The 25927-nt window shown below is 41.0% G+C and overlaps 5 protein-coding genes and 2 non-coding genes across 12 annotated transcripts; 3 read left to right on the top strand and 4 right to left on the bottom strand.

The window, feature by feature from the left end:
* The first annotated feature begins 2488 nt into the window (after nt 1–2488).
* On the top strand, nt 2489–3664 carry LOC125607210 (uncharacterized mitochondrial protein AtMg00810-like). The gene has a single exon (XM_048777070.1). The coding sequence runs from the start codon at nt 2489–2491 to the stop codon at nt 3662–3664; it is 1176 nt and encodes a 391-aa protein (XP_048633027.1).
* A 1726-nt stretch (nt 3665–5390) lies between these two features.
* TRNAA-CGC lies at nt 5391–5463 on the bottom strand. The gene has a single exon. It is a non-coding gene; the product is annotated as a tRNA-Ala (tRNA).
* A 226-nt stretch (nt 5464–5689) lies between these two features.
* On the bottom strand, nt 5690–21078 carry LOC106438442. 5 transcript variants are annotated; one of them, XM_048763113.1, is made up of 9 exons: nt 20904–21059; nt 20389–20542; nt 20203–20317; nt 20028–20110; nt 19887–19950; nt 19692–19809; nt 19461–19615; nt 19301–19357; nt 5690–5915 (listed from the first exon to the last, which is right to left on the bottom strand). In XM_048763113.1, exons 2-9 carry the CDS (start codon nt 20529–20531, stop codon nt 5877–5879), a joined length of 774 nt encoding a protein of 257 aa, XP_048619070.1. In that variant the 5' UTR covers nt 20532–20542; nt 20904–21059; the 3' UTR covers nt 5690–5876. The 5 variants fall into 5 exon arrangements, with proteins under 5 accessions (XP_048619070.1, XP_048619074.1, XP_013735051.2 ...); XM_048763117.1 differs by lacking the exon at nt 5690–5915 and adding an exon at nt 20725–20805 and having other exon boundaries at nt 19153–19357; nt 20203–20314; nt 20904–20968; XM_013879597.3 differs by lacking the exon at nt 5690–5915 and having other exon boundaries at nt 19153–19357; nt 19456–19615; nt 20904–21078.
* On the bottom strand, nt 8086–8192 carry LOC125607721. Its single transcript, XR_007338792.1, has one exon. It is a non-coding gene; the product is annotated as a small nucleolar RNA R71 (small nucleolar RNA).
* A 352-nt stretch (nt 21079–21430) lies between the features above and the next one.
* LOC106438443 (NAD(P)H-quinone oxidoreductase subunit S, chloroplastic) lies at nt 21431–22515 on the top strand. The gene has a single exon (XM_013879602.3). It carries the CDS (start codon nt 21636–21638, stop codon nt 22368–22370), a length of 735 nt encoding a protein of 244 aa, XP_013735056.1. The 5' UTR covers nt 21431–21635; the 3' UTR covers nt 22371–22515.
* Nucleotides 22449–23262, bottom strand: LOC106438444. 2 transcript variants are annotated; one of them, XM_022716131.2, is made up of 3 exons: nt 22942–23262; nt 22702–22845; nt 22449–22633 (listed from the first exon to the last, which is right to left on the bottom strand). In XM_022716131.2, exons 1-3 carry the CDS (start codon nt 23012–23014, stop codon nt 22602–22604), a joined length of 249 nt encoding a protein of 82 aa, XP_022571852.1. In that variant the 5' UTR covers nt 23015–23262; the 3' UTR covers nt 22449–22601. The 2 variants fall into 2 exon arrangements, with proteins under 2 accessions (XP_022571852.1, XP_013735057.1); XM_013879603.3 differs by having other exon boundaries at nt 22706–22845.
* Nucleotides 23263–24183: 921 nt separating this feature from the next.
* On the top strand, nt 24184–25412 carry LOC106443724. The gene has a single exon (XM_013885275.3). It carries the CDS (start codon nt 24632–24634, stop codon nt 25229–25231), a length of 600 nt encoding a protein of 199 aa, XP_013740729.1. The 5' UTR covers nt 24184–24631; the 3' UTR covers nt 25232–25412.
* The last annotated feature ends 515 nt before the right edge of the window (nt 25413–25927 follow it).

Genomic DNA, 25927 nt, shown 5'->3' with positions numbered 1-25927 from the left:
ACTAACTATAGGTTAAGCATTCAAGGATTGTTTCTACTTTAGGTATAACTGAAGTATAATTAAATTTCTCTCTCAACTTTAACGCTATATGAATCAACCTTTCTCTTCACACATAGATACTACAAAAACAGAGACAACACACAGTTTCAACTTCGTAAAGAAGTGGCAACATACTATTGGAACCATGCATAATATAACATACGATGATGATACGACCTTTTTCAAGAATCAATAAAATACATTTTAACTAAGAAAAAAAGTTACTAGTGGATGCATATTTTTGCATGAATGGGGAATACATTGGATTATTAATAAGAAAATACAAATCCAAACTTGATCATAATTAACATACAGATCGGTGGCACCGTTGACATCAACTCCACTAGTAATTGAGAACTTTCTGTATGACTGCTTGAGTCATCCACGAAACGTGTATTATTTTCTTTAACACCTTTTCTGTTTTCAGTTATACTTCTCATACATGTCTCGTGAATATATGTTCTAAGAAATCAAGGCATATAGGTATAGACTTATAGTTATAGTATTTGCTAAATGAAAAGAAACTACATTATAGACTTATAGTTAGGTTGAAACCTTAATACTATAAATATAAGGTTTCAACCTAACTAACATTATATTTACTTAAATGTTAGTTTGACATATTAAAGGTTTTGACTGTATATTTACTTAAATGTTAGAGCACCATTATCCCTAGCAACCCTAATGGATATCTTAATCATTTTTTTACTAATAAACATGTGTTAAGCACTTTATTTAAGAGCCTTCTAATTTTTTGCCTCCAATGCAAGGTTTTTATTTTGAAGTTCTTAAAAAGTGGAGAGTGAAAATGAGTTTTGTGTTGTTACAAGTGGAGTGTAAAGATTATATAAACATAAGAAGAAGATACAGAAGAGACATAGACACAAGCATAATTGATTAAAAAAAATAAGCATAAGACACAAGCAATCAAGCATATGCGCAGAACCATAACAAGAACATATGACATTATCTACAGCCACCCCGACTGCTACAACAGATGGATAAATGCGCAGAGCCTCTGATAACACAACAAAATTTAGGGCTGCAGAGTGAGAAAACAAGAACCAACAAAGCTACAACCTTTTAAAACCAAGAAGATAAGTACAAACTACAACCTTAAAAAAAAACTATTAGATTATATGAACCAACCGGTTAAGGTTTCCTTTTGCCTAACCATCGGTTTAGCTTCCTATCACTAAACCGAGTGTATATATATATTAGAACAGAGAGTTGTAACAAGTAACTTGAGCATTTGATATGAATAACAAACTCTCTTTACTCTGAGCTCAAGTACACTAATATGGTATCAGAGCGGTGAAAATCGCGTTTCTTGCTTCACTTTCTCGGGAAAATTGATTGGAAACTCCATTGAAGCTGGCGACGAAGCTCTCGATTGATCTCATCTCCTTCGTTTCCATGAGTATCTCGATTTCAGCTCTCGTTTTCGTCCAGATCTTGGTTTTGGAGTTCTTCGCAATCTTCGTCTTTTCCTTGAGAGTGATTTGCGTTCTGTTTTTGCTTTCCTTCCTTCATTGACCTTCGATTTGTGTTTTCTTTTCACACAATCGTATTCTTTCTTTGCGAATCGCATCTTCTTGATTCAGATCATCTTTACGGTTACGATGAGTTCGACAGCTGATGAGATTCGCCGCCCGGTTCCATCTTTGCAAGATCCTAACTCCAATCCTCTCTACGTTCATCATGCTGATCACGCTGGTATTGCTCTTGTCTCTGAGAAACTAGCGGGTTTAGGCAATTTCAACACTTGGCGTAGGTCGATGCTTATGGCTTTAGGAGCTAAAAATAAGGCTGTATTTGTTGATAGAACCTTTGCGGAAGTTGATGTGAGTCATCCTGATTACGCGTCTTGGTCTCGCTGTAACAACATTATTTGTACTTGGATCGTGAATGCTGTGGAGAAATCGATTGCGAAAAGCATCATGTACTTGACTACAGCGAGGCAGATGTGGCTGGACATTCATGATCAGTTCAAACAGAGTGATGGACCGAGGACTGCTGAGATTAAACAACAAATCTTTGCAGAGACGCAAGGTTCTCAGAGTGTGAGTGAATATTACACGAAGTTGAAGCAGCTCTGGGAGGAGTTGAAGAATCATGAAAGTCCTTATACTTGCTGTTGTAGTCGTCTGGATTGTCCGAGCCTCAAGAGGATTATTGATCGGGATGAACTAGATCGCATCTTGAAGTTTCTTACAGGTCTTAATGAGACATTCACCCTGATGGCACCATTGAACGACATAAGTCACGTGTGGTGGCTAAAGGCTACACTCAATTGGAGGGACTGGATTATCTAGACACGTTTTCTCCTGTGGCTAAGATTGGCACTTTTCGACTTCTTCTAGCGCTGGCAGCAGCTAAAGGATGGTCTATAAGTTAACTTTATGTGAGTAATGCATTCTTGAATGGCGATCTTGATGAAGAAATCTATATGCAACTGCCACAAGGTTATGAAGAGCTGACTGGGAAGAAGGTGCCTCGGAACTCTGTTTGTCGACTACATAAGTCGTTATATGGCTTGAAACAAGCTTCGAGACAATGGAATCACAAGTTATCTGAGGTGATTCTTGGAGATGGATTCACACAAACACACTCGGATCACTCTTTATTCATCAAGTATGAAGCAAAGAAGTTTCTTGCGGTCCTTGTTTATGTGGATGACATCCTTATTGTTGGCAATGATGATTTTGCTGTGACTGCCTTCAAGACGGTTCTACAGTCAGCTTTCAAGCTACGAGATCTTGGACCAGCAAAGTATTTCTTGGGGTTTGAGATTGCCAGAAACAAGACAGGTATCTCGATTAATCAGAGGAAGTATGCTCTAGAACTCCTTGAAGAAGCTGGTCTCCTTGGATGTAAACCGCTGACTGTTCCTATGGAACCAAATGTGAAGTTGTCTTCTACTACAGGAACAGCTTTACCGGATGCTTCAGTTTATAGAAGACTAGTGGGAAGATTGTTGTATCTCACTCATACTAGACCAGACATCACGTATGCGGTTCACAAACTTAGTCAGTACATGTCTGTCCCAACTGATGCTCATCTCCAGGCAGCTTATAGAGTCTTGCGATATTTGAAGAATGATCCGAGTCAAGGTCTCTTCTATTCTGCATCATCTGCGATGAAACTAACAGCATATTCTGATGCTGATTGGGCGGCGTGCCCAGACTCCCGTCAGTCCATTACTGGATATTGTGTTTTCTTGGGTGATTCTCTGGTTTCTTGGCGTGCAAAGAAACAACAAACTGTCTCCAGAAGTAGCTCTGAGGCGGAGTACAGAGCTATGGCAGATGCAACCTGTGAACTGATTTGGTTAACAGCGGTGTTGGGTGAAATGCATTGCTCACCATTGTCTCCGGCAACTCTATTCTGTGACAATCAATCTGCCTTATACATAGCTTCTAACCCTGTCTATCATGAACGCACGAAGCATATAGAGATCGACTGTCATGTGGTAAGAGAGCGCTTAAAGACTGGCTTCTTGAAGACGCTTCATGTTAAGTCTGAGTTGCAGATAGCTGACGTGTTTACCAAGGCGGTTCAACCGGGGCTTTTCAAGAATCTGATTGACAAGATGGGGATACACAGCTTGTGCCTTCCATCTTGAGGGGAGGGTATTAGATTATATGAACCAACCGGTTAAGGTTTCCTTTTGCCTAACCATCGGTTTAGCTTCCTATCACTAAACCGAGTGTATATATATATTAGAACAGAGAGTTGTAACAAGTAACTTGAGCATTTGATATGAATAACAAACTCTCTTTACTCTGAGCTCAAGTACACTAATAAAAACAAGAACCAACAAAGCTACAACCTTAAAGAAGAATAGTCGTGTACGTCACCAGATTCGGCACCAGACCCATCTCGGGAATTCCGTCGAGCACCTTGTAGGCACTCTCCACATCGTTCTTCTTACACAAAGCTTTCACGAGGAGATTACAAGTGAAGATGTTGGGAGTGATTCCAAAACTCCTTGTTGTTCTAAACATGGAGTGTACCAGATCGAATCTTCCGTTTGAGATCAATCACACGTTTTGGAATTAAAGCCATCTAATTTCACGGGAAAGAGATATAGATGAGAGAGAGGAGGAGACTCCTGTGTCTGACGCGTGTCTCATAAGCGCTGGTTCTTCCTCTTCCTAATTAAGCAGCGATTCTTCATTTAAACGGTAATTTTCTTTTTTTTTAAATCAAAAATAATTTAAGCACCCTACCTAAGCAATCCCGATAATCATGCTCTTAGTCTAGAGAGAGAAATGTTAGTTAACTGTTAGTTAACTATAAATGAAATTCTGGCTCATTTAGCAATTTTGAGTTTTGACTGTATATTTACTTAAATGTTAGTTAGGTTGAAACCTTTTATTATATGAAAATAAACTACATTATAGACTTATAGTTATAGTATTTGCTAAATGAGCCAGAATTTGGTAATATAACGTGGAAGCATAGGGATAGGCTAGCTAGAACAGCCGTTTGCAGTCCAAAAAAAAACTAGCAAGAACATATGGATGTCTTTTTCTTATTGGACCAGGAGACATTTAAGGGATAAGTCATAAGTGCTTGTTGATTTGTTAGCTAACAATAGCTCTGCCTCTAGTGGAGAAGTTTGATTTGTGTGGCTCATTTCCACAGCATCTCTTGTCAAATTGAGTGACGTTCCGAATTATCAAATATTATTTGGTTTTGAAGCAGTCCCCAAAAAATCAATATAGAACCTTATATTGGAAAGGAGGTGTATGTTATATTATTATGGGATCGACCAACAATATATTGAGTCAAATCCGTAAACAAAGTCGATCAAGTCAAACTAAAAACAAAAGAGCAGTTTGTTCTTTGGACAAGTAAATGATCGTGACGGTAAATTAAAGCTAATGGAGTTAGGTTGAAGTCTTTAGCCGCTTCTCGATGGTACTTAGCTTAGGGCCCGGGACCATAATATTTATAAAGATTTAATGGGCAACTAATGTTATTTCAAATGTTCTGTGATTTACTTTGAATACTCTCCTTTATTCAATGAAGAAGATGGCCGTACGTAGATACAGCCTTACAAAGTAACAAAGTCTTTAGCCACCAGAATATTTATGATATTTTTATGTGTAATGAACACAACGAAACGTAAATATTTTGTTTGCTATTTTAGTTAACCAGTAGTGTATTTTATTACTTCCTTACGTAATTACTTTCCATCTCGGAAAGGACGAAAAGTGGAGATTAGCAGAGGCAAAGGGAAAGAGAGAAGAAGCTCCCAGTTTCTTTCGCCTCAATTAACTGAGTGAGGCCCACTAAAACAATAAAACGTATAGAAATTAGAGGAAGTGCCAAAACAAATGAAATGGAGGTGCAGGGAATCGAACCCCGTGCCTCTCGCATGCGAAGCGAGCGCTCTACCATATGAGCTACACCCCCAACTTTGAGAACTGGTGCCTAACATAATTATATTAACCAACGTAAAGATGTGACATTAGTTTCAGTTAAACAAACGAATGGAACTATATATATTTTTTCTCTTAGATACATTTTCAAGATACGAAAGTAAGCCAAGAACTGCATTAGTGCTTTGACAAGAATATATAAATCCATAAAAGCTTTGTGGTTTTTTTAATAAGTAAAATCTTCTGGCTCTAGCCCATAGTTGTTGTTACTCTTTCTTTACTCTTTCATGATTGCAAACCGAGAGTCCACCTAAAAGTTCAGTAACTCCACAACAAAGCCACATGATGTTTATAATCACCAGTTCAGTAAAAGAATTTTTCAATGACGTGAATTCTAACTATCTTAAAAGAAGCATATTATATACATAGAAAAAATGAAAACTATCTTCAATCCACTCCAGCAGTTTCGCTTGATCCATCTGGTAATGATATCTTGCATATTTACATTGTCTTATCCATTTATTCATGTGCATTTTCATCATATAGATTAGGATTTAGCCATGTCTAGGTTGCATTTTGCATACATATGTCTCTATCAGGTATTTTGAGTACCACATGGAGTTTCTGGAGACATTTGGGTGCATTTGGAGCTCAAAGGAGGTGATTAGAGAGGTCTTTGGACGAGCACTGCCTGGAGCGACTTCTCGGAGCGACGGCATGAGGTCGCTGTGCACCACATCCCGGAGCGACTCATCCAGAGCGACTGCACAAAGTCGCTCGCGTTTTCACATCCGGAGACACACATTTTGACCTCGGAACGACCTTCCAGAGCGACGTGCTGAAGTCGCTCCCGAAGCTTGGAGCGACCTTACCAGAGCGACAGGGAGAAGTCGCTCGCCATTTTGGTTCTCGGAAACACGAAATCGCTCTCGGAGCGACCTCTCGCAGCGACCCAGCGAGGTCGCTCCCGAAGCCCAGAGCGACGTGCTGGAGCGACTTGCCGAGGTCGCTGCGCGTCGCCACATCTGCTCGAATTCATGTTTTCTCAAGGGCCTTTTTGTCATTTTATTATGCACGTTTTTTTATTCTGAAAACCTATGTTTTAATACTCTGTAAGCCACCAAGAGGGGATTATCTTTGTTCTTAGAAAAACCACCAAAAACCTTTGGAAAGTCATCTCTTTGAATCAATTGATCAGTTTATTATTGAGAATTCTGTGTTCTTATCTATTTTTCCTGTGATTCTCTACATGATTAATCTGAAATCCAACATGGGTTTAAGAGGAATCATGGAGATTAGTGAGTAATCCCTTTTGAATTCATGGGTTAGGGAGATTGAGGGTGATTAGGTTAGAACTAGGATGTTTTAGTGTAGATCATTCATATTTCCTTGCTAGTTGAGTGAGCATAATGCATCTTCTGAGTTGGCCACTCAGTAGTTGAATCTTAGGCATTTCCCCCCCGAAAGGTGTTCGAGAAAATGCCCGAGACAACTCTTCTTAGCTTTTAGCATACTTTGCCAAAGACATTTGTTGTTAGAGGTGCTAAGATAGCCATTGGACTTGCTAGTTATGATTGCTTTCATATTATTCAACCAAAGACATTTGATGTTTGAATTGTGTTAAGTAAATGAACATTCATCTAGACATAGAGTTTGTTTAGGATTGTGTCCAAGCTTAAGGTTAATAGATTGATTGATCGTTGCCATCTTTAGTTCGAAACTTGATCACCCGAGGTCTAATCCCTATATCCATGAGTTCTCTTTTCCAATAGTTAAGAAAGTATCATTTAGTTATTTCTTTTAATTAGTCATAGTTTAAAAACCCATCTAATTCATTGATTGCACTTAGATTAAGTGATTACTTGCATTCTCGGTGCTTTGATATCTCTCAGAACTGGTTCGACAATCATTTATACTACAGCATTTGTCTTAGGAGCCTTGAAAACTCCTAACATCAAATTGGCGCCGTTGCCAAATTCTGAGTAGATTTAAACATTGAGATTTAGTCAATTGCTTGAGACTAAGTCATTTTTATTTTCTTTTGTTACTGACTCTTCTTCACCTCCCTTTAATCTACAGGTGTATGAACTTGCGGAGCAAGGGTCCATCAAACCTAGTTCCAAGAGCAGCAGACATCAGAGCTTTAGAGAGAGAGTGTGCTAGAAAGAGAAGAGAAGAAGAACATCAGGCTCAATCGCAGAGACTGAACACTGACATGGGAGACGTTCATCAAGAAGATGCAGGCGTCAATGGCGCTAACAACAATGGTCCACCTAACCAACAGCGAGCAGCTCGACCCATAGGCACTTACGACCGTCCAAACATTCATGGTCATAGATTGGGAATCCGAGCACCCGCTGTGGCAGCCAACAACTTTGAGATCAAGTCAGGACTCCTCAACGTGATTGAGAACAACAAATATCATGGCTTGGCTCTAGAGGATCCATTTGATCACTTGGACAGGTTCGACAGCTACTGTGGGTTGTCAAAAACCAATGGTGTGTCCGAAGATGCCTTAAAGCTCAAGCTATTCCCTTTCTCTTTGGGGGATAAGGCACGTCAGTGGGAGAAGTCTCTACCCAGCGACTCCATTACCACTTGGGATGACTGCAAGAAAGCATTCTTGGAGAAGTTCTTCTCTACTTCAAGAACTGCTAAGCTGAGAAACGAGATCTCCAGCTTTCAACAGAAGGGCTTGGAAGGTTTCAGTGAAGCCTGGGAGAGATTCAAGGGCTACCAAGCTCAATGCCCACACCATGGTTTCTCTAAGGAGAGCTTGCTGAGCACATTCTACCGTGGTGCTCTCCCTAAGTACAGGGCCAGACTGGATACAGCTAGTAATGGGTTCTTCTTGGGGAGAACTGAGGAGGATGCAGAGGAGCTGGTTGACAACATGGTTAAGAGTGATGCAGTCTACAGTGGAGACCACGACAGAGGCAGTAGAACTGATGATAAGCAGACGAGGAAGGAATTGAAGGCTCTACAGGATAAGATAGACATCCTCATTGCTGATAAAGCTACCCAAGAGCAGCTGCACTTTGTTGGCAACCCAAGCCAAGAGACACCAGTTGTTGTCCATGAAGTTGAGGGTTTGGAAGGTCAGGAAGAGCTGTGTTTCATCAACAACAATGGTAGCTGGTACAAGAAAGAACCCAACTTTCAGTACAACAACTACCAACAGAAATCCTATTCCAACAACCAACAGAGTGGTTATCAGCCTCGGAACAATCAGCAAGGCAGCTATCAACCTCAGCAAAACCCTCCTCCTGGATTCAACAACAAGGGCAACCATTCTTCCCAACAACAATCTAATCCCTCTACCTCCACTCCTCAAGTCAGCAGCACTGATGCTCTACTGAAACAAATCCTGGAGTCTCAAACAAGAAGTGAGAAGCATGTTGGCTATGAGTTGAAGAATCTTCACTCAAAGATTGATGGGAGCTACAATGAGCTCAACAACAAGTTCAGAGCTTTGGAGAACCAGTTTGCTGCCATGAACACTCAACAAAATCGCCAACAAGGTTCTCTACCTGGAAAATCTGAGCAAAACCCCAAGGAAACCATGAAAGCTATCACTCTCAGGAGTGGTAAGGAGTTACCTCAGAGAACTCTCACCAAGGATGCTGAGAAACAAAGTGAGGGGGTTGCCATCACCATAGATGATGAAGTGGTGATTGTTGATGAGAAGATCAATGACGAGATCTTGGAAAAGATAGTGGAAGCAAAAGGAAAAGGAAAGGTTGGAGAAGAGAAGAAAACAGTTAAAGATGGTGAAGTTGTCACTCCTGCAAGTGAAAACTCTTTTGTTCCTCCTGCCTATGAACCCAAGCTTCCATTCCCAGGTCGATTCAAGAGGCAGCTGCTAGAGAAGTACAAAGCTTTGTTTGACAAGCAAATGAGTGAAGTCCAGGTCACAATGCCCATTATTGACGCTTTCATGCTGATCCCTCAGTACAGCAAGTTCCTCAAAGATGCTGTAGCTGCAAAGAAGAAAGAGATGGAGGGCATGGTGATTCTCACTCATGAGTGCAGTGCTATCATTCAGAGACTGGTCATTCCAAAGAAGCTAGAAGATCCAGGATGCTTCACATTACCTTGTGCTCTTGGACCTATGGTATTTGATAGATGTCTCTGCGATTTGGGAGCTAGTGTCAGCTTGATGCCCCTATCTGTTGCTAAGAAGCTGGGTTTCACTCAGTACAAGAAGTGTAGACTTTCTCTGGTATTGGCTGATCGTTCAGTGAAGTACCCTGTGGGTATCTTAGAGGACCTCCCAGTGATGGTTGGAAATTATGAGATCCCTACAGACTTTGTGGTGCTTGAAATGGGTGAAGAAGCTCAAGATCCTTTAATCCTTGGAAGACCTTTCTTAGCCACAGCAGGAGCTATTGTTAATGTTAAAGAAGGCAAGATTGATCTCCATCTGGGTAAAGGGCACGTTCTGCATTTCGACATCAAGGAAGTAATGAGGAGGCCAACAGTTCAAGGACAAGTGTTCTACATCGAAGAGATGGATGCCCTTGCTGATGAACTCCTTGAAGAGTTGTCACTAGAGGACCCTCTACAGCATGCTTTAACTGTAGAGAAGGAGACTGAGGTGATTGAGAACCTGGAGAGTACTGCCTATGGGATGATGCTGGATTCACACCAGGCGTTTTTCAGTAAGGACCAGTACGAGGAGCTTCCACAGATGGTTCACCAACAAGTCTCAGTCACTCAACAAGAGGACAACCAGCAGGATGACTGGAGTGAACTTAAGGCACCTAAAGTGGAGCTTAAACCTCTTCCCCATGGTGTAAGGTATGCATTCCTTGGTCCTAATGAAACTTACCCTGTCATTGTGAGTAGTGAACTTACTGAAAATGAGCTATCTGAACTTTTGAAAACACTTAAAAGATTTAGAAAGGCAATAGGTTACTCACTAGATGACATCAAGGGGATATCACCCTCTTTGTGCATGCATAGGATACATCTTGAGGATGAATCAATGACTTCTATCGAGCATCAAAGAAGGTTAAATCCTAACCTGAAGGATGTTGTAAAGAAAGAGATTCTTAAACTCCTAGATGCTGGTGTTATTTACCCTATCTCAGATTCTAAATGGGTATCACCTGTGCATGTTGTACCAAAGAAAGGTGGTATCACTGTGATCAAGAATGACAAGGATGAATTGATACCAACAAGAACCATCACAGGTCATAGAATGTGCATTGATTACCGAAAACTAAACTCTGCATCTAGAAAGGATCATTTTCCACTACCATTTATTGATCAGATGCTTGAGAGACTTGCAAATCACCCATTCTATTGTTTCCTTGATGGGTACTCAGGATTTTTCCAAATCCCCATACATCCCAATGATCAAGAGAAAACGACATTCACATGTCCCTATGGTACCTTTGCATATCGAAGGATGCCATTTGGTCTATGTAATGCTCCAGCCACCTTTCAAAGGTGCATGATGTCAATTTTCTCTGATCTGATTGAGGATGTTGTGGAGGTATTCATGGATGATTTCTCTGTCTACGGATCTTCGTTTTCTGCTTGTTTGTCAAATTTGTGCAGGGTCCTACAGAGATGTGAAGACACCAACCTTGTGCTGAATTGGGAGAAGTGTCACTTCATGGTCAAGGAAGGGATTGTGCTAGGACACAAGATTTCAGAGAAGGGGATTGAGGTGGATAAAGCCAAAATCGATGTTATGGTTGGTCTGCCTCCACCAAAGACAGTGAAAGACATCCGGAGTTTTCTTGGTCATGCTGGATTCTACAGGAGGTTCATCAAGGATTTCTCCATGATCACTAGACCTTTGACCAGACTGCTGTGCAAGGAAGCTACCTTCAGTTTTGATGTAGAATGTCTACAAGCTTTCAAGAAGCTGAAAGGTGAACTCGTTAGTGCCCCAATTGTCCAGCCACCTGATTGGGATCTCCCTTTTGAGATCATGTGTGACGCCAGTGACTATGCTGTGGGAGCTGTTCTGGGGCAGAAGAAAGATGGCAAAACCCATGTGATCTATTATGCCAGCCAAACCCTCAATGATGCCCAGATGAAGTATGCCACAACAGAGAAGGAGATGCTGGCAATTGTTTTTGCCTTTGAGAAGTTCAGGAGCTACTTGGTTGGGTCTAAAGTCATTGTCTACACAGATCATGCCGCCTTGAGACACCTTTTGGCCAAGAAGGATGCAAAACCCAGGCTTTTGAGGTGGATCCTTTTGCTCCAAGAGTTTGATATGGAGATCAAGGACAAACCTGGAGTTGAGAATGGAGTAGCTGATCATTTGTCCAGGTTGAGGGTAGAGTCTGGTATCCCTATTGACGAAGGACTTCCTGAGGAGCAGATCATGGCTATCGAAGCAGTGATAGCAGTTTGCGAGACTGGTAGGAAGCTGGAAGAAGTCAAAGCAACAGAGGAGAAAGAACCTTGGTATGCTGATTTGGTGAACTACCTAGCCACAGGAAGAGAACCTTTGAATCTTGTAGGGTATGCCAAGAAGAAGTTCTACAAGGATGTGAAAAGATATTACTGGGACGAACCCTACCTCTACATTCTCTGCAAAGATCAGCTTTATAGGAGAGTGGTTGCAAATGAGGAGATTGATGGGATCCTTGCACAGTGTCATGGATCATCCTATGGAGGTCACTTTGCCACCTTCAAAACAGTTGCAAAAGTATTACAAGCTGGATTCTGGTGGCCACATATGTTCAAGGATACACAAGACTTTGTTTCGAAGTGTGATTCTTGCCAAAGAAGAGGAAACATCACCAAGAGGAATGAGATGCCTCAAAATCCAATCCTTGAAGTTGAAGTGTTTGATGTCTGGGGTATTGACTTCATGGGACCATTTCCATCATCTTTTGGCAACAAATATATCCTTGTGGCTGTTGATTATGTCTCCAAATGGGTGGAAGCCATTGCAAGCCCCACCAATGATGCTAGAGTTGTAATCAAGATGTTCAAGAGCATCATCTTCCCAAGGTTTGGAGTTCCAAGAGTTGTAATCAGTGATGGAGGTTCCCACTTCATTAACAAACTGCTTGAGGGACTTCTCAAGAAGAACGGTGTGAAGCACAAGGTGGCAACTCCTTATCATCCCCAAACAAGTGGCCAAGTTGAGATTTCTAACAGGGAGATCAAATCTATCCTGGAGAAGATTGTGGGGATTACAAGGAAGGATTGGTCTAATAAGCTTGACGATGCACTTTGGGCTTATAGGACAGCGTACAAGACACCACTGGGCACCACACCTTTCAACCTAGTGTATGGGAAAGCTTGCCATTTGCCAGTGGAGCTTGAGTACAAGGCACTATGGGCAATAAAGTTGCTGAACTTTGACATCAAGAGTGCCAAGGAGAAAAGGCTCTTTCAGCTACACGAGCTTGATGAGATAAGAATGGATGCTTTCGAGAACTCAAGAATCTACAAGGAGAAGACTAAGGCTTTCCATGACAAGAACATCCTGAAGAGAGAGTTTAAAGAAGGAGACCAAGTTCTTCTCTACAACTCTAGGCTGAAGTTGTTTCCAGGAAAGCTTAAGTCAAGGTGGTCCGGTCCTTTCAAGGTCAAGGAGGTTAGACCATATGGAGCAATAGTTTTGTGGAGCACTGATGGAAGAGACTTCACAGTCAATGGACAAAGGGTTAAGCTCTACATGGCTACTGCACCAGAGGAAGATGGGGTTTCAACTCCACTGTCTGATCCTACCCCGGCCTAATCTAAAAGGAGGCAAAGTCAAGCTCGGGACTTAAAACAAGCTCACTTGGGAGGAAGTCCCATGCGTATCCTTGTACATATTGCATTGGTATTTCCATTTTTCATCTTATTGCATAAAAAAAAAAAAAAAAAGAGAGAGAAGTTGTGTGCAGGTGCTTGATCGGTTCATTTTCAGCAGGAGTCGTGCGTGGGAGCGAGGTCTCACAGCGACACCTCAAGGTCGCTCCAGCTGGGAGCGAGGTTTCGAGAGCGACACTCCATGGTCGCTCGCGTTTTCGTCGTCGGATCAAGAAAAATCGCCTCAGAGCGAGGTCTCGGAGCGAGGCCGAAGGGTCGCTCCAGCTGGGAGCGACATTATGGGAGCGACACCTCGGAGTCGCTCGCGTTTTCGACGAAACGGAGCTCAAAAACTGACCCGGAGCGACGTCCTAGAGCGACACCTTGAAGTCGCTCCAGCCCAGAGCGAGGTTTCTAGAGCGACACTTCAAGGTCGCTTGCGGTTTTGTCGAAACACGACGCGAGGAAACGACTCGGGAGCGACCTCTCCCAGCGACACCCTCACGTCGCTCCCGAACCGGTCCAGGTAAGTTTCCTAACTCTAAACCCCGGTTTAATTCAAGTAAACCGACCCTAACCACCCTAGACCGAACCGGACGACCCTAACCCTACCCCCGCGACTCTATCTCTCTCACTCTCCCCTCCTCTCACAAACTCACAAACTCTCTCAAACTCACCCACACCAAAAATTCCAAAACCTTCTCAATTCTCACCCAAATCAACTAGTTCTTGTTTCTAAACCAAGCTTTCGCCCCTGTAGCCTATTCCTCACCACCCATTCACCATTTCCTTTCATCCAGAGCAAGGTATTGAGTTTTTAAATTCAAATTCGTAGGTCCATGAACCCTAGAATTTGAAAGTCGAAATTTGGTCACTTTCTTGCTAGATTGTGGTGAAATAGACTAGGGAAAGTTTATCTATCAAGTTGGGTTGTTGAATTAATGGTGAAATTGAGTTTAATTTGCACTTTGGCAAAATTAGGGTTCATGGAATTAGGGATTTTCGAATTTGACCTTAATTGGGTGAGTTTGTGGTAAACTAGATGTGTTAAGGTGTTACAAGAGTGAGAATTGTTGCATTGTGTTGAACTTGAGTTTAAATTGATAATTCATTTGTTAAGTTCACTTTTGCAATTTTCTCTTGCAAAATCCTGTTTTTCTTTACTTCCAACTACTTATCCCTTTTCAAGTTTTTACTTCTTCAGGTGAAAATGGTTAAGAAGACAAAGGGAAAGTTGGAAGCTGAGAAGCAAGAAGCTGAAAGAACAGAGTTTGCATTAAGAGGAAAAGCTTTATCCTGCGAGCCAACTGGGTCAGGGACGCAGAGAACCGTTCGACAGCAGACTTTGGCTGCAAGGAAATCGCAAGAACAAGAGAAGAGGGCTGGGAAAAGTGTAGCAGTTCCCACTCATGAGGAGAGTGAAACTGAGAGTGCTGATGAGCAGGCACCTACGAAGAAAGCCAAGATGTCCAAAGGAAAAGGGGTTGCTGTTGATCGAGACAGGGCAAAAACTCCATCTGTGGAGGAGCTGTATGATCACTTGAAGAATGGGGTCACTTGGGCTCCAACCAGGTTCGCCGACCTCGATTTGCTGAAGGAGTTGGGCCTAGAATCCGATATTGAGGCGATGCTGGGACATTTGAAGATGCCAAAACTCCTCACCATGGCTTATCCTTTCTACAAGGATGTCACTTGTCAGTTCCTATCCTCTCTTGTGGTCACTTACCACGACACGGCGCATGTGAGGCAAGGATGGGGAAAAATCACGTTCAAGGTCAATGGAAGGGAATACAACATGAACTTCAAGGACATTGGGAGGGTCATGGGGTTCCAAGACCTAGAAGACCACTCACTTCCCAAGTGTGAGAACCTCCCCACAGAGCTTTGGAAGTTGATCACTGGAAACAGGCACTCTACCGGGGCTGACAAGAACTCACACATCCGACACCCGTCTGTACGCTACCTCCACAGATTGCTAGTCCATGCTTTCTACCCACGGAAGCAAGCTGGTAATGTTACTGAGGAAGACATGCGACTGCTCTGTCCGGCTATCCGTCCTTACGCTCAACCTGGAGTGTTACCCCTTCCCAGCACTGATATCTATGCTACCTTTGGGATGGTCAGTTTCTTTGTGGGCCGTCTCGAACACTACAGAGACTGGGCGTGGTACACCACTGATTCGCGCCCAAAGATGGGGATAGGCGGAATGATCACACCACTGCTCCAATTTCTGAATGTTCCCTTGGGAAAGGACGCAGCGGGGCCTAGGTTCATTGATGGCACCTACTTGAGGATTGCCACCTATTTCAGTGGGATGTATGGGAAGGACTACGTCTACCACTACTACTTGCAGGGCAAGCCAGTCGAGGTGGTTCTTCCAAACCGGAACCTGACGAGTTTAGAGATACCAGGAGCTGTCAGCTTCAACATTCCCCAGGAGTACTTTCTCGGAGAACACGGGCCTCTCGATCCAATTCAAGCAGCTTCATCAAGGAGAAGGAGTGTCCCTACGCAACCTGACCCGCCTGTTGCAGACACGTCTGAGCATATCTATGGACCTCCGCGCTACTACTTCAAGCCCCATGACGGAGTCCTTCCCCCTGGAGCTCTCCGTGATGCTCATGACCACATTGGTCGTCTCCAGAGGTGGAACAAAGCTCAGGACAGAACGATAGAAAAGCTGAAGGATAAGTGCAAGGCGCTCAGCAAGACTGTGAAGAAGCAGGCAAAGACTTCAGCCAAGTTCATGAAGAAAGTAGCTGATGTCTTAACTAGGGGAGGAATAGCTGGATGTAGCTCAGCCGATTTCGCTTTCGCGAACACCTCAAACCCCCAGCCCCCACCCCCGCCTGATGCTCTTGGCTTCCCCCTCACTGCTGCGCAGCTTCAGCGTAAGTGGAGGAACCCACCCACTCAACCTTCCACTTCCGGCAACAAATCCCCATCCCTCGCTTCTTCTGACAGTGAGCACGAGATTGACGAGGTTGAGAGCCAGCCATGGTATGGAGGCTCCGGTTCAGCATCCGGTGGTTACTACACCACCTTCCCTCCTGACGACGACGATGCTGGGGCATCTGCCCCCACCTATTATCCATAGGAGGTACTTCTTTCTCTCCCTTGTATATACCATTTCATTTTTGCATATTAGTTTTCTTCTCGGTATCTCCTTCTTTCTTTGACAACACAGAGACTGTGTAACTCAAGTTTGGGGGAGGTACCAAGCATTTGATCATGTTTGCTTTGATTGTGTTTCATTTGAGTCATGCATTGCACACCTATTTGCATAAAAAAAAAAAAAAAAAAAGATTTTTCATTTAGTTTGCATCATTTGCACCATTAGGAGAGTCTAGAGCATATAGGTTGCATTCACTTGCATTGGGAGCAATGATTTTAAATGCCTTGTAAAGAACACTACGTTGCACCATTGAGTAGCCATGCACCTCTCGAAAAGACTTGTATGTTTCGAGCCTTGAAAACTCTTCTTGAAACTTGTTGATTGCTGAAACTCAGTCTTTGAAGCCAACTACAACCTTATTAGAAATGAATGAACTTAATGCTTCTTGCTTAGGGTCCCTTGTGTACTGAGTCATGGCTATACACACTGGAGTTGTCACATCTTTTATGCCAATCTTTTTGACAAACTCTAGTGGTAGACCACTCCCAAAACCTTTCCTTCCTTTTAAGCTTTCATTGTTTGATGAGTGAGGCCTTCTTCGGAAAGTCTTACATGCGCATAATGTTGAGAGTATCGGGAACGACAATGCTTGATCTTCATTTTTGCTAGATTGGACACTCTTTTGTCTAGCTATAGGTGGGAGGGTGAGTGTTGTGATCATGATTTGGGAGAAATGAAAAATAAAAAGGATAGACTCTTTGTGCTTAAGTGAATTGATTTTCTGGGATAAGTAGAGAACCTCTAGCTCTAGTTTTGAAAAGTCTTGGCCCCCAACCTAAAAAAAAAAAAAAAAAAAAAAAAAAAAAAAGAAATCGAAAAAAAAAAAGAAAAGAAAGAAAAGGGGGCTAGCAAAGTTGTTAGGAGCTAAGAAATGTTTTGAGGTTGTAGAAAAATCCCTTGTAGATTTCAAAAAGAAAGAGTTAAAGTTCTTAGGATCTTTTGGTGAGAGATGTGAGTTGGGTTTGACATTTGGGAATGATTGTGTAATTGTATGTTTGGGAAAAGGGTAGAACAATGGAGATTGAGCATTGTATGCATGAGTTGGTCCCTTTCTTAGATATATTATGTGCAATGTCAAGGCTACTTGTTTTGAGAGTAAACCACCTTAAAGATCATATGTTTTGAACCTCTTGAATCACTTGAATAAAAGCCTTCCCTTTCCCAACCAAATGACTTGGACCAACGGACCATTTGCAAGAATTCACCTGATGTTTTGTGCTTAATGAATGTGAGAGTTGGTTGATTTGAATGTGTGGATGCTTGATGATGAGTGTAGGGACAAAAGGAGTTGAGATAGGCCTAGAGAAGCTAGAGTGTAATAAGAGAGTGTGCTAATTATGTTTGCTAGTTGTGTTTCTTTTGGCTATGAGCTCCCACCTTCAAACCTCTCTCCTTATGAGTTCTAGAAAGTTCACTTGAGGACAAGTAAAAGAACAAGTTTGGGGGAGTTGATATCTTGCATATTTACATTGTCTTATCCATTTATTCATGTGCATTTTCATCATATAGATTAGGATTTAGCCATGTCTAGGTTGCATTTTGCATACATATGTCTCTATCAGGTATTTGAGTACCACATGGAGTTTCTGGAGACATTTGGGTGCATTTGGAGCTCAAAGGAGGTGATTAGAGTGGTCTTTGGACGAGCACTGCCTGGAGCGACTTCTCGGAGCGACGGCATGAGGTCGCTGTGCACCACATCCCGGAGCGACTCATCCAGAGCGACTGCACAAAGTCGCTCGCGTTTTCACATCCGGAGACACACATTTTGACCTCGGAGCGACCTTCCAGAGCGACGTGCTGAAGTCGCTCCCGAAGCTTGGAGCGACCTTACCAGAGCGACAGGGAGAAGTCGCTCGCCATTTTGGTTCTCGGAAACACGAAATCGCTCTCGGAGCGACCTCTCGCAGCGACCCAGCGAGGTCGCTCCCGAAGCCCAGAGCGACGTGCTGGAGCGACTTGCCGAGGTCGCTGCGCGTCGCCACATCTGCTCGAATTCATGTTTTCTCAAGGGCCTTTTGGTCATTTATTATGCACGTTTTTTATTCTGAAAACCTATGTTTTAATACTCTGTAAGCCACCAAGAGGGGATTATCTTTGTTCTTAGAAAAACCACCAAAAACCTTTGGAAAGTCATCTCTTTGAATCAATTGATCAGTTTATTATTGAGAATTCTGTGTTCTTATCTATTTTTCATGTGTTTCTCTACATGATTAATCTGAAATCCAACATGGGTTTAAGAGGAATCATGGAGATTAGTGAGTAATCACCTTTTGAATTCATGGGTTAGGGAGATTGAGGGTGATTAGGTTAGAACTAGGATGTTTTAGTGTAGATCATTCATATTTCCTTGCTAGTTGAGTGAGCATAATGCATCTTCTGAGTTGGCCACTCAGTAGTTGAATCTTAGGCATTTCCCCCCCGAAAGGTGTTCGAGGAAATGCCCGAGACAACTCTTCTTAGCTTTTAGCATACTTTGCCAAAGACATTTGTTGTTAGAGGTGCTAAGATAGCCATTGGACTTGCTAGTTATGATTGCTTTCATATTATTCAACCAAAGACATTTGATGTTTGAATTGTGTTAAGTAAATGAACATTCATCTAGACATAGAGTTTGTTTAGGATTGTGTCCAAGCTTAAGGTTAATAGATTGATTGATCGTTGCCATCTTTAGTTCGAAACTTGATCACCCGAGGTCTAATCCCTATATCCATGAGTTCTCTTTTCCAATAGTTAAGAAAGTATCATTTAGTTATTTCTTTTAATTAGTCATAGTTTAAAAACCCATCTAATTCATTGATTGCACTTAGATTAAGTGATTACTTGCATTCTCGGTGCTTTGATATTTCTCAGAACTGGTTCGACAATCATTTATACTACAGCATTTGTCTTAGGAGCCTTGAAAACTCCTAACATCAGGTAACCTTTCTTCTGGCACAAACCTACAATCATGTCGCAATACCGACAACCACGAATCCACCTAAAATAGCCATTAAACATGTTTCAGGATCTCTCAACAAAAGAAGAAGTGTGTTAAAGTAAAGATGTTATATTATATATATCTATTTGGTGTATCACCTGACCTGTGTTTTAGAAGTGCTTGAGCACTCAAACCTTAGACCTTGACGGGTTAAGATATAAAAGCAGTGATGAGTTTCATCGAACTCTCTCGTGTAGCTTGGCAACGAACCAACTTCAACGATATCCGCTAGCAATGTTGAGTCTTGAGGGCTCAAATCTACAAATAAAGAGAGAGTTTCAAAAATAAATTCACATTTGAAACAAAAGATTGTTTAAAATGAAAATTAACTTACCAGTTGATAATAAGTAGAAGAAGAGACAAGGTCCTTGAAGGACGACGAATCTAGGGAGCCAGTCATCTACTTCTGCATCGTCAAGCGGAGGTGGTTCACCAGGGAGAGCTTCCCAACGCTGATGTTAAAACAGAGATTGTCAACAAGAATAATACACACTAGTGTGAGTCTCATGGAGTAAGAGAGCCTCCTTACACTACGGATAAAGAGATAGCCAGATAAACGAGCAGAGCGCAGGACTTCATCCACATGTTCAAGCCTATGCAACAAAAGAAGATGGGTGGGTTTGATCTGAGTAAAGGTAACAATACTGGTAATTATTAACTCATAACTTACTGTGCTTTGAGGTAAGATTCTCTTTCTTCTAACTCAGATAGTTCTGATCTAAGTGACTCTAACTCTGCTGCTGATAGCTCTACCTGCCCAATAAGCTATGATGATGAGGAGAAAGTAGTCTAATGAAACAAAACAAAAAAAACAAGGAAGGGAGAGGTGTGAGTAAGAATAGAACCTTGTCTTGACCATCAGAAACCCAAGGAAGACGGCGAAGAGAGAAGAGATTCAGCATATGTGCTGCTCTTTTCAGTTTCCTGCGAGTACTGGACTGGCTTTGACTATGAGACCTACTTCAAAACAAAAGATGTCAGCTCAAAGTCTCGACCTTTTAATAGCATTTACTTATTCGCTAACAAGTTACCTTGAAGAAATGTTATCGTCGTCTTTGGGGTGAGAAGATGATGGAGAAGAAGGAGAGTCCTCTTGAGCAGCTTCCGTGGTTTGGTTAGGAACAGTAAAGTGATCAGGTAAGATATTTAATTTCTTAGGAGTACCATTATCCATGAAACAAGCTTCTGCATTCAAAACGAAGATGTCAAAACTATACATTTGGAGAATGAAGCTTTTTTTGTTCTCATTAGATCTAATCTACAAGTGACTTCACAAAGAAAGAAAGCTAATCAAGTAGAGTTTCTTATTCTTCACTGAGGATCTAAGATTCTATCTTTCAATACCAAATCTAACAATTCCACTTCACCAGGAAAAAAACAAAAACGAAGAAGATGAAAAGGAACTCTTGTTAATTCCCCTTTCTGAAGTTGATAAGCTCCAATTAAATCTACAGAATGGTTTTCTAGCTATAAGCAAAGAATAAACCCAAACAAACACCTTAAGAGAATTTGAAACATAACAGAAGATCGATAACTTGCTACATACCTGATTCGAAGGAGAGGTTGAAACACGAAACTGTTGTGTTCTGTTCTTAAGGGTAAAGTGTTTTTTTGACCCAATTTTTTTTAGTTTAGATGAAGTTTGGGTTTAAGCATTAACACCACGTTCGAAAAGACACTTTTAACCTTGTGTTACACCGGCAAGCTATACCCCCACATGGGGGGGCATTTGTTGCAGTTTCTACATTACTTTATACTATTAGCAAAATAATTTGAGATTAAATAAACCTCGTTTGTTAATCATGAAAACTAATGTTTCTGAAACTTTTATTTTATAAATCTTATGCTTTTTACATATCGAATCTTTAGGTGACAGAAGTTGCCAACTAAGCATTTGGTGATGATAATGTGTAAAATGGAACAGCCTATGACAAAAACTGGGTGTGTAATGATGACTTGGGAGAATGGGATGCCAATTATTAGTGTCGTTGACCGAATAAATGCTTTATCTTATAATCTTGTCTTGCAGCCTTTTCAATAAACAAAAACAAATTACTTAGCCAATTCGTAATTAAGGCCCATTATAATATAATTAGGCCCAATGTATATAACTCCAATTCGAAACAAAACCATCCGGTTACGCATAAACCGGAACAGATACAACAAGTGGAAATAGATACATCTCATCTTAATAACTGGAATCATATGACATGTGGTCATTATAGCAAAGCCTTCTTCCTATCTTTCCTTACTTCACCTCAAAACTTTTCTTTGTCTAATGGCGACTTCTTCGATCACTATACCAACCATCATTCAGGGAACCAAGTTTCTCGGCCAAACACATCTACTTTCAACTCCAAACCGATCGGTTTTCCCTCCTCCAAAGCAGCAACCAAACGTTCATAAAGTAAAGGCCATGGCTAAGTTCAACCTATGGGAAGTGATGGGAGGAAGAGGATTATGCAACGGAGAGAAAGGCATCGAGAAGGAGCTCAACAGGAACATAGAGAAAGAAACATCAAAGGCTTCTGATAACCAGACAGAGAAAGAGAGCTGCGACGACAGCAACTTGTCGTTTGAAGTACCTGAAGACGGTTTTGAGAAAGAGATGATGGGTCTCACCGGAGGTTTCCCCGGTGGCGAAAAGGGACTCAAAACGTTCATTGAACAAAACCCACCACCACCACCTCCTACGAAACAAGGAGGCGATGTTGTAGCCATGGTTGCTACGGAGAAGAAGCCTAAAGCTCCGGAGCTACCGCTTCTCATGCCGGGGATGATCGCTATAGTCAAGAACACAAACAGTCCGTACCACATGTACTGTGGGATAGTGCAGAGGATCACTGACGGGAAAGCTGGTGTGTTGTTCGAAGGAGGGAACTGGGACCGTCTCATAACGTTCAGGCTTGAAGAGCTTGAACGAAGAGAGAAAGGCCCACCGGGTAAGAATCCAAAGTCTTGTGTTCTTGAGCCTCTTATCGAACAGATGCAAAAGGAGACAACAGCACCATAAGTCAAGAGAGAGATGTTTTGCTTTCATGTGAATGTTATATGTAACGCTACCTTTGAGTTTAATAGGCTACAAGAACTCTGACTGGTTGTAAAAAAAACTTCATCATGTGATGTAAGAAAATAAATAATAAATCATGAGTTTGCAATTGGAGTTGTTGTTTTATTTTGGCATTGACATGAGTTTACATAATAACCAAATCTTGACTCTTGAGTATATATTCTCGCCAATAGATCATTTTGAAATGATCAGATGCAGCCTCCCAACTGTGAATATTTGAAATGGTTAAAGACTTATTTTAAAATTTTGATCATCATTATCCAGCAAAAGTTACTTACGAGTATGGCTTCCATTTCTTGGTTTGAAACCGGCGTGCGCTTCGGCTGCAGAGACGCCTTCCCGCCTATAGTCTTTGGAGTGTTGAGATTGGAGAAGAAAAACGCATTAGCTTCATTCTCCACCTGCTGCCTTGTGCCCTCTGTTATTTCAAAAAAAGGTTTAAAAACTTTAAATGCTAACATATATTCCATGTAAAACTGCCATAACAAATAGAGTTTCAACGATGATTTCAAACCTGAAGGTTTGACATGACGCTGAGGGAATTTGATGCGAGGAATCCTCTTTAACCCGTGAACTACGTTGTTCATCTCTTTCGCTCTTCCTTCTCGTCCTCCGTACCGAGGTTTGACGGCGACTTTGTAAATTTTCTATGTTTCTCTTCTGTGTCCGTTCTTCTTTGAAGTTTGAACCTTCGGCTTTGTTTTCTATTTTCTACGATCCTGGGCCTTTTACGATGGTTAGGCCCACCTAAGCATACGGCCTGTTTAGAAGCCCTTGTTTTTTCCGATGTTTTGAATCGATTCCAGTCAATGTTCATGTAGCTTATTCTTTTATGCAACTCGGGAACAGATCTCAGAAATAGGTAATTTAGGCATTTAGCTATTGAAAACAATTTTTATAGTGTTTCTATAAAATAGTGTACTATTATACTTTAGACTGACATTATAAGATTTGTATTTTGGGGGTAAATAGTTTTATACTTTTCCTAAGATAAATAGTGATATTATTATTTTATGTAGTGGGACAATTAGAATATGAGTGTTTGAAGGGAAAAGATAGAATCAGGACTTAGTCAAGCCCCAAAATTCGGGTAAGCTTAAAACGCGTTATCTAAACTAAACACCTTTTGTTTCTTTTCTTCTACTCTAATGCCGGTTATATGTATAAAACTCCATATTGTAATAAACTTTCTAAAATATACTACAAGTTTCTCAATATGTTTTACTAGTGATGATTTTAGTCGACGGCCTTTATATTAATTATTGACATATTTTCATACGGGAGTATATTCATCACGACATCGTAATCGACTATTAAATCAAATATTTGATTAATTACGTAAAGAATCTGTGAGGAACACATGTGTTCATACTTGTTGGTTTTGTTAGCTGTGTGGGGATATTATTAATACAAACATTAGAGTAGTATTACTGGTTTTTCTTTTTTCTTTTTCTATTAGTTAGACTAATTCAGAATGGAGTAATTGACCATGTCATTTAGAATGGCCCTAGTGGCACGCCATCATTTTTGTTTGTGGAAATATATGTAATTAGAACCACTGGTCGATGATATGATCTTTCTGATAGATAATGATTTAAAATCGGATAAATGTGACAAATCATTTTTTTAAAGTGACAAATCATTTTCAGACGCATTAAGAGAGAAAACTTTAAAGTCATGGTAAAGCTTTTGACTGATTAGTGACCTTTTTTTGTGCAACAATTGCATTAGACCATGACTCTTTTAATTGCTTCCAAGCTCATTAACAGAGACACAAATATAATATGCACACACAAATTGCTATTAACAATTAGCTATATCTCTTTCTTTTCTTGTTTACCATTAACCTCTTAAAATTTATCAGTTATCTTCAATTAAACTTAAAACTTCTCGCAATCGACTGTGAACTAATGAACCTGTCAAAGGGGTTTGTGTCGATAAGTAAAAGATGCTTCTTACACTATTCCATAATAAAACAAAATAAATTCTAATACCCCACAAGTGACGCCATCCTCTTTACCCCAAAGTACACTCCTCTATACATGTCTATTTAATCAATGCATACTCAATTGGTCGTCTATATATAGACTCTCGTCTCTCATTCATTGAGTAAACACAGAAACAGACTTTAAATCCACAAAGACAAGAAGATAACACACACAAACTTTCTCGTCCTTTGTCAATAGAGAAGAAGAAGAAAAAGAATGATGGATACTTTATCTAGATGCTTCAACGGACTTCAAGAAAGATACGAGAGCGTTCTAGAAGCAAAATCAATTTACAGGGATGACTTAGACATAACGTTGCATCTGAATGCATCAGAGGTTTCAGTAGAACCCACCAAGAAGACTCGTTGCTTGCAGAGGGCCAAGAGGATTGACAAGTCCCTCAGGTTCGAAGAGGAGGAGGAAGAGATAGCAAAGCCACTGGCCAAGAAAGAAGGTCAAAAGCCGCGTAAGGTTGTGAGGTTTCAGTTAGAAAATAATAAAATCATCGAGCCGAAGAAGCCGGTGACATTGGATCTTGATCAAGAACTTGAACCGGAGGAGAAGCCGTTGGAGGAGAAAGAGGGTTTGCATATAGTCAAAGGGAAGGAGGAGGTTGTGAGGATTAAGATCAAGATGACAAAGAAGGAAGCTCAAAGGCTACTAGGGAAATGCAAAAACGATAGTGTTTTGGATTTCGAGCATGTGGTGGATCAGATAGCACACGTCCCGGTTCATCACCTTCAAGTCTCTGTGGCTGTGGTTGCTTGTAATAAAGAGCGACAGGAAAATGGCAGCTGGTTATCTAAGATGGAATAGTTTTTAGTACTTAATTTTGGGGTTTGTTTACCAAAGTTCTGTAGTGTTAGGGTTATATCTGTAATGCTGTGTCATTTACTGTTCTAGTAAGAATGAACTGGGGAAGATTTGAATATTCAAATATGAAATTTATAATCTGATTCTATATATCTCGATTGTGGATAACATTAGATTTTTTTTACTTATTTTGTGTAGAAGATATGGGAACTAAGTGTTCTTTTCATTCAAAACAGTCATACTTGTTATTTAAAAGAAACTATTATGAAAAGTGGATATAAGAACTGAATTTACTTGCAATTAAGTGAAAATGTCAACATGCAATAGGATATAGGTATGATTGATTATTATTGAACTTCATGATATCTAATCAACATAACAAAGTTACACATTTATTTCTCAAAGATAAAAGTAAAAAACTAAGCAAATTAATACTTTAGCTCTGTTCTTTTGATTAACGCAGCTTCTCGCGTCAGCGACTCCAAATTTTACGGTGGCTGCTTCGTGTGAAACGACGCGGACAATGGTGATGACATAAAAAGTGTCGCCGTAACAGTAAAAAATAGTCGCCGCGTGAGTTGTAACTGACGCTAGAATTTTTAGCGATCAATAATCATCCCAAAACTAACGCTGCGTCTCTTATAATTAACATCAGCAAAATGGTTTTTCAGCAATCTTGCTTTTAAAGTAACGGAAATA

Source organism: Brassica napus, chromosome A3 (genome assembly GCF_020379485.1).
Source record: "Brassica napus cultivar Da-Ae chromosome A3, Da-Ae, whole genome shotgun sequence".
NCBI classification, from domain to species: domain Eukaryota; kingdom Viridiplantae; phylum Streptophyta; class Magnoliopsida; order Brassicales; family Brassicaceae; genus Brassica; species Brassica napus.
This window is presented reverse-complemented; position numbering and strand designations above follow the sequence as displayed.